General features: G+C 41.0%; 1 protein-coding gene across 1 annotated transcript in view; it reads right to left on the minus strand.

Annotated features, from left to right (window-relative positions):
- The window catches only part of jag1b (jagged canonical Notch ligand 1b), a 61,927-nt gene extending 58,534 nt beyond the window's left edge, over positions 1 to 3,393 (minus strand). Inside the window, exons 1-2 of the mRNA XM_017721545.2 lie at positions 2,987 to 3,393; positions 1,991 to 2,299 (exon numbers count right to left, since the gene is read on the minus strand). Coding sequence (XP_017577034.1) covers positions 1,991 to 2,299; positions 2,987 to 3,058 — 381 coding nt within the window. The 5' untranslated portion in view covers positions 3,059 to 3,393. The remainder of the gene's footprint in view (positions 1 to 1,990; positions 2,300 to 2,986) is intronic.
- Positions 3,394 to 8,178: the final 4,785 nt, after the last annotated feature.

Genomic DNA, 8,178 nt, shown 5'->3' on the forward strand with positions numbered 1-8,178 from the left:
GCCTGTGACCTTCAATCCCTCAGGCGGCACTGCATTAAAAACTGACATTATTCTGTAACTGAATTCAGGAACACTTCAGAAAACCACCGTCAGTGGACACAGATCGTCGCTCCATCTACCAGTGCAAGTTAAAACTGTGCCATGCAAAGTGAAAGCCATATATCAACAACACCCAGAAACGCCTGCCTGCAGTCCAGACCTGTCTCCCATTGAAAATGTGCAGCGCATTATGAAGCGCAAAATACGACAATGGAGGCACCGGACTGTTGAGCAATTGAAAAGTTCTACATCAAGCAAGAATGGGAAAGAATTCCACCTACAAAGCTTTAACAATTAGTGTCCTCAGTTCCCAAATGCTTATTGAGTGCTGTTAAAAGGAAAGGTGATGTAACACAGTGGTAAACATGCCCCTGTCCCAACTTCTTTGGAACGTGTTGCAGGCATCAAATTCAAAATGAGTGAATATTTGCAAAAAACAATAAAGTTTATCCGTTTGAACAATAAATATCTTGTCTTTGTAGCATATTCAATTGAATATAGGTTGAAAAGAATTTGCAAATCATCATATTCCGTTTTTATTTATGCTTTACACAACGTCCCAACTTCACTGGAATTGGGGTTGTATTTTCAAAAGTGTTTTACACTGATGGTTATAGGAATGTGAATACAGCCATTTTATTTGCAATCGCAAACGATCACCTTACATTTCTTAGTGGTCTTGTTTTTCATATATAATAATGATAATGGAAAAATAGTAGTAAATGCAATAAAGCAGGTTTTCTTTGAAGACTACTGCACCTTCCAGAACCCTGCATGTACCTTTCCACGATTAATGTATTTAAAAAAAAAACAATTTTGGAATTTACCATAAAACTATTGTAAAGCCATGTCTCAGGCATCAGGCAACACATTCATAACCAATTCAAAGTTTCTATAGAATGGTGCATTTTACTTCAAACCACTCTCAATGACTTGTGTTTACATCGTAACCATTTATTGCACTGACAACTTTAAAAAAATCATGGTTCTTTTTAAAGAAGATGCTGAGATAAAAAAGTTTGTGAAACCATTAAAGAACTCCATACACTACCAGTTCCAGTATAACATTAACTACGTTGTCTTGTTTAGGACTGCCCTGTTACTCAATCAGGTCATGCAGTGAAAGCCTAAATTATTGCCAGACAACAACAGCTATCGTCACATTTGTCACTGGGCCAGTCATTTTCACATTTGAGTGTGGGAAATATTATCTAACTAATAAACAAATTTGCTGACTAGCTGCAAACCAGTTGATTGTTGAGGCATTGGCCTGTAGTAGTGGTTCCCTTGTACCCAGTGACCTGCACATTTAGGTGTTTTCTCTGCCCTCAACACACCTGATCCAATTCATCAGCTTGTGAACAACCCCTTCCTACACATTCGGAAAAGAAAGGCATCTCAGCTTAACTGACTGCACTGCTTGTCTTGAGCTGAGACCTTATCACAGGCACTTTCTCCTCTTGGGCGTCTAGATATGCACAGTGGTGGCATCACTGGGGTTCAAACTCACAACTTACTAATGTTGCGGTGAATTCTTAGATTACTGCATCATTAAGGACACTGAGCAAGTGCAGGAGCTTGCAAGTCTAAGAATTATTCCCCTACCAAGAGGTTAAGAATTTGAACCCCAGAGATGCCACAGCTGTCCATTAGGAGAAAATGCCTGGTGGGCTTGTCTAATGCAAAGACATAGTAACAACAGCAGAACAAAGAAAAAAGGGATTCTTTATAGAGCTCATGGTTCTAAACAGAACCATTCCCTTCGTGTACGAACAATCTATTTCAAGAGTGCATTTACCTTATAATTGTAAGTTGAGCTGGCTTTTTTTTGGATCATGCAAAGTTACATGTAAGTCCAGAAAAGAGGCTCCCATCCAAAGCCAGCCACTCTGAGATAACACGAGCATGCCGTGCACACACCAACAGAAGATAACTGGAGCCCGCCACTTACCGGCCACGCGAAACTGAACCGTAAAACAATCCTGGCCTTGTCCGCGACTGCCGTGCCCTTGGTGGTGAACGTATTACCCCCGAGAATGGGCGTAGACCCGGTGCCGAAGCTGCACGGGCCCGCGGCGGACACGCGCGACTGGTATTCCTTGAGGCAGACCCTGAAGTACGTGTCGCATTGGTCAGGCGCGCACGCGCGCTCAGCGCCGCCGCTCCGCGCGCCCCCGCAGCACGCGCCGCTTTGAAGCTCGCCGCGCGTGTTCTGCATGGCCAGGATCTCCAGTTCGAAGTGTCCAGACGCAGTGCACACCTGTTCAGGGGAGGTCAGAGACACAGACGTTGGAGGAAACACACTTAAAAAGTCGAGAAACCGCGCCTGCCCACTTTCAGACTCTCTCCAGCTGTTCTAACAATGCACTCCAGAGAGCATGCGCATATCATTATTATAATGAAGTAATTAAATATGAACGCGATACAGACACCGCTTACTGGTGATATTTACCCAGGTAAGCTGATTCAGCTGATCTAAATATCGTAAATATTCTTTAAATTCTGGTAATATTTTCTAAAATCTAGGCTGTCAAACTATCCTATACGTTTCAATGCTGATCGGTGGACTTAGGCTAACAGAATACACCACCTGAAGTTTTACACCTACAGAGTTACAGCAGGACATTCCGACCAGACGCCAGCCCCGCTCCCTGAGACCCTAACAACATACTGCTCGCTTTCTCAGATCCGAGAAACACGTCCAAGCGTTTGCTGCGGCGTCCGCTTCGGAGGGAGTGTTTAGAGCCTGTAGTCTGAACCTGAAGTGCGCACAAAGCGCGGCTGAATCAGCGCTCTAAAGAAAGAACGCAGCTAACTCACACCGACAAGACGTCGACACAGAAGTAAAGAAGCGCAGTATAAACGAGTCCAAAGCTCACAGCGCAAGCATGGACGTGAAACATGAATAAATAAAAGATTGAGGCGGAGAAAGAAAGACAGAACGTACCTTCGTGCGCCAGCACAAGAAAAAGACATGGAGGCAAAACGCTGCGAACGCTGAGCTCCGTGGCAAAAGCATGCCGCTGCCGCTTCACTTCCGAACTACACGGGTCTACTACAGCCGCCTCACGGCTCTCACGCGCTCCTCGCCTTGAACATGCACGGGTAGACAGCACCACACTCTTTCAGAAGAGTCCGCTCAAAGTTTGTTTCCTCCTCCTTCCAAGTGAAAAAAGGAGACTCCTGATGCAGCCTTAACTCCAGCGGATCAGAAACGCCTGTCTTCTCATCCGCTGTTGGTGTCTTTTCTTCGCTAGTTTTCTCCTCTCTCGGTGGAAAGGGTTCGTTATACAGAAGCCATTAGAGCGAGCGTCGTCCGCGAGCGGCTGGAGAAGTGAACTGTGCTCCGTGGGCAGCGGGTTCAGCGCGCAGTGAGCAGGGCTGCCGAACGCATGCGTCACTTTAATATTCAAGAGCTGTTGGAGGCTGGCTGGCGTAGAGTCCCTCCCAGACTCCAGAATACAGTACGGATCAACTTCATCTTGTTGGAGTCGAGGTGCCTTCTTATAGGGTACAATTTATATTATATATTATATATATATATATATATATATATATATATATATATATATATATATATGATTATATAGTTGATTATATATTATATATATAATCAACCAGTGACACAGTGTTATTAATTTATCTCAGCACTCTGGAAATTTCTCTCCGTTTCCTTTCTGATCAAATCATTTTTTTAAGGAGAAAAGTTTTAAGGTGGAATGTCAGGGAAATGGCATCCAGAATAGACCTTATTTTTTAATAATGTTTGCGCTTTGGTTTTGTCATCGTCGTGCACTCTGTTTGCCTGCTAAAGGGCAATGTGTAAGAGGAAGGAAAGTAAAATGTTTGTCGTTACTCCAAACTTAACTTTGTCTTGTCAGGCAGAACAGAGTGCTGCACAGGTCCAGCAGGCGTGAATGTTAGTATAGCAATGTTATAGTAATGTTAGATAACTCCAGCTTGACTGAAAGACTGCTGCTTCCACAGTAAATCAGTGCTTTAATTCAGCTCATTTCATATCAGAGATTGTCAGAGTTGACACAGCATCATACAAAACTGAGAGTGAGAGAAAATAAATGTCATAAAGGTATGATAGTACAACCCCACCTCCAAAAAAGTTGAGACGCTGTGCAGAATGTGAATGAAAATTCAATGCAGTGATATGCAAGTCATGTAAAACATATTTTTAAAGACAACATATCTAATGTTGAAATTGAGAAATTTTATTATTTTTAAAAAACACATGCCCATGTTGAATTTTATCCCAACAACACGTTCCAAAAAAGTTGGGATGGGGATATGTTTTCCACTGTGTTTCATCACCTGTTCTTTACACTCTGTAACCATTTGGGAACTGAGGAGAGCAATTTCTGTAGTTTTGAAAGTGTGAAAATGTTTTCTCACTCTTGTTTGATATAGAATTTCAGCTGCTCAACATTTCAGGGGTTTTTTTTTGTTGTATTTCTTGTTTCATAAAGTGTCAAGTGTTTTCAGTGGTTTTCAGGTGGTCTGGATTGCAGGCAGGTCAGTTGAGCACCTGGACTATATTAATATGGAGCAATGCTGCTGTGATACATGTGGTTTGGCACTGTCAGGCTAAAGTAAGCAAAGCCTTCCTTGAAAAAGACGTCATCTCAATGGCACCATATGTTGCCAAAACATGCATATATCATTTAGCATTAATGGTGCCTTCATAGATGTGCATGGCACCCACACCTTGTGCATAATGCCCCCCCTAAACTATTGTGCCTGAACTAAACTATACTGACTTTTGAATTGTGCGCTGATAACAAGCTGAGTTGTCTTTATCCCAGAGGACACAGTATCCATGATTTCCAAAAGGAATTTCAAGTGTTGATTTGTCGGGCCATAGAGCACTTTTCCGCTTCCCCTCAGTCCATTTTAAATAAGCTCCGGCCCAGAGAAGGTGGCAGCGTTTCTGGATCCTGTTTATATATGTTTTCTTTTTTGCATTTAAGAGTTTTAATTAGCATTTGAGGATGCAGTGCCAAACTGTTTTCATAGACAGTGTTTTTCGGAAATTGCAGTGATTTCCACAGAATGTCTTTTTTTTAATGCAGTGCCATCTGAGGGCCCAAAGATAATGACCAGCAAATACTATTTTTCGGCCGCGTCCCTTGCATACAGAGATATCTCTAGATTCTCTGAGTCTTTTAATGATATTATGTAGACAATGAAAAGCAAAAGTTCTTTGCTGTTTTATGTTGAGAAACGTTTTTCTTGAATTGTAGCACTATTTGATGGTGCAGTCTTTCAGAGTCTTCCACTTGTCAGAGTGGTGAACCCTCCTTATCTTTACTTCTGGAAGACTCCGCCTCTCTGGGATGCTTTGTATACCCAGTCATGTTACTGACCTGTTTCCAATTAACCGCCAGGTGTTTTTTACCAGCCTTTTTTTTTGGAAACGATGTTAATCAAATTCAAAATGGTCATATTTGTTTAAAAAAAAAAAAATCCTCACTTTCAACATTTGATACATTGTGTTTGAAGCATTTTCAATTAACTACAGGGTTTATATGTTATGCCGATCATTGCGTTGTGTTTTTTTAAAATCATTTTTCATACCATCCCAACTTTTTGGGAAATGTGGTTGAATATGCAAACAGACCCTGTTAGTATGTTTACATTTTGTTATTGCTAGCATTACTTGTTAGCATGGAATGACTTGCCTTTATAGTTGGCCAGTTTGTTTATCAATTCAATTCAGTTTTATGTCTATTGAGCATTAACAGTGCATTATACAAAATTGTGAGTGAGAAAGAACAATGAATATTATAATTAATGTACAGGGGTTGGACAATGAAACGGAAACACCTGGTTTTAGACCACAATAATTTATTAGTATGGTGTATTGCCTCCTTTTGCGGCCAATACAGCGTCAATTCATCTTGGGAATGACATATACAAGTCCTGCACAGTGGTCAGAGGGATTTTAAGCCATTCTTCTTGCAGGATAGTGGCCAGGTCACTATGTGATGCTGGTGGAGGAAAACATTTCCTGACTTGCTCCTCCAAAACACCCCAAAGTGGCTCATTAATATTTACATCTGGTGATTGTGCAGGCCATGGGAGATGTTCAACTTCACTTTCATGTTCATCAAACCAATCTTTCACCAGTCTTGCTGTTGGTGCATTGGTGCATTGTCATCCTGATACACTGCACCGCCTTCAGGATACAATGTTTGAACCATTGGATGCACATGGTCCTCCAGAATGGTTCGGTAGTCCTTGACAGTGATGCGCCCATCTAGCACAAGTATTGGGCCAAGGGAATGCCATGATATGGCAGCCCAAACCATCACTGATCCACCCCCATGCTTCATTCTGGGCATGCAACAGTCTGGGTGGTACGCTTCTTTGGGGCTTCTCCACACCGTAACTCTCCCGGATGTGGGGAAAACTGTAAAAGTGGACTCATCAGAGAACAATACATGTTTCACATTGTCCACAGCCCAAGATTTGCGCTCCTTTCACCATTGAAACCGACGTTTGAACCTAATTGAACCTTCACACTCTCCTCTTACTGGTGCAAACTGCCATTAATGAAGATTGGCCACCAGGCTGGTCCAATTTAGCCACGAAACCTCCCACACTAAAATGACAGGTGTTTCACTTTCATTGTCCAACCCCTGTATACTACATATTAACACAGAGCTCATTTCCCTGCTGGAAAAAACAGCATTGACCATCATGAAAGGCTTGCTAGTCTGTTCACCCAGCCAAGAAAGTGTTTTGGGAGACTATTTTGCCTCATCATGGCCTGCATGTATCCTTCCACCATGAATGGATTAAAATAAATTGATTAACATGACATTTTAGGCCAAAACTTTCACCAAACTATCATAAAACAATGTGTCAGTCATTGGGCATCATAACCAGCGACCTATCAGCAATACTGTTTTTTTTCTAGAATGAAGCATTTCATATCAAACCAGACTTGTTTACATCTTAATGTTTTATGTAGAAATTCTGAACCTCTGATGGAGTTCCACTTTAAATTGAAATACGCTTCTTTGTGGCCCCCAAAATGGGGATAACTGGCTTATATGTCATTGGCCTTAAAAGTCAACATGATGGGTGCTTAAAAGGTACTTTCACAGGCCATAGATTTCTCAGTTGTGGTGTGAACTTTGCCGCATTAATGTGCAGCCACTCCTGCAGCATATGTGAGTACACCAACCACAAAGGCATGAGTTTATGGCCCCAACAGCTCTTGTTGTCTTCTTGTGGATATGGGGAAAAAGCCTATGAAATCGTCTAAAATATAGGTACTATGGAACTGTTAATATAGAGTATGGAATTTCAGTCACCTGTGCCATGGATAGATGTGTTTACGAGTACAGTGGATTGTCTGCCTTTTCCGCAGTTATGCGACAGCCACAAAGAGCATTCCCCCAGACCCTGATGTACACAAACAGAAGGCAAAAGAGTAGTTAATCTGTAACTAGAACAACATTTCACCTTCTTATTTTATAACTACTGTGGTGTGAGGAATGAGCAACCTATTGCATGATTTCTTCTGAGAAGTAGCCAGAATCGTCTACAGGACACTTCCAGATATCTCTCACATAGCTCAGTAGTTCATGCTCATGTGAACTGTCTCCCTAGTCTTGCTCGTATTATCTCTGCCAATCAGATCAGAGTAGATTAGGACAAAAAGAAAAGAAATTTGGAAGAATAACAGATTATTTTGTTGTCTTGTGAACTACAATGTAGATCAACAGAAACTCTGCTGATGCAAAACATATTACTACGGAAAATGCCCAATAGGTGTTTAGTAGGGTTATGATTTTATAGAGCTAAAAATTCTGAGTACTCAAAAAGGCTTATGTAGTTTTCTTTTTATATTTTAGTTTTCAGGTCATATCTCAACATATTTTGTTAACTCAAATCAACAGCTGAAATAGTCTTAAATAAAATAAATTAAATATTAAATAAATTTATAAATATTTTAGCATCGAAAGCGGAGCTGCCCATTATTATTTATAGTTTCTGATAATTACCGTGTATATCTCTTTTTGTTTCATTAGTTCTCATCATACAGAAGTTTTTTATGCATATTATTCCCATGCAAAAGATTAGACGTGGATATATTTTACATGATTGTTATTTAAACCC

Source organism: Pygocentrus nattereri, chromosome 22 (assembly GCF_015220715.1).
Source record: "Pygocentrus nattereri isolate fPygNat1 chromosome 22, fPygNat1.pri, whole genome shotgun sequence".
NCBI classification, from domain to species: Eukaryota; Metazoa; Chordata; class Actinopteri; order Characiformes; family Serrasalmidae; genus Pygocentrus; species Pygocentrus nattereri.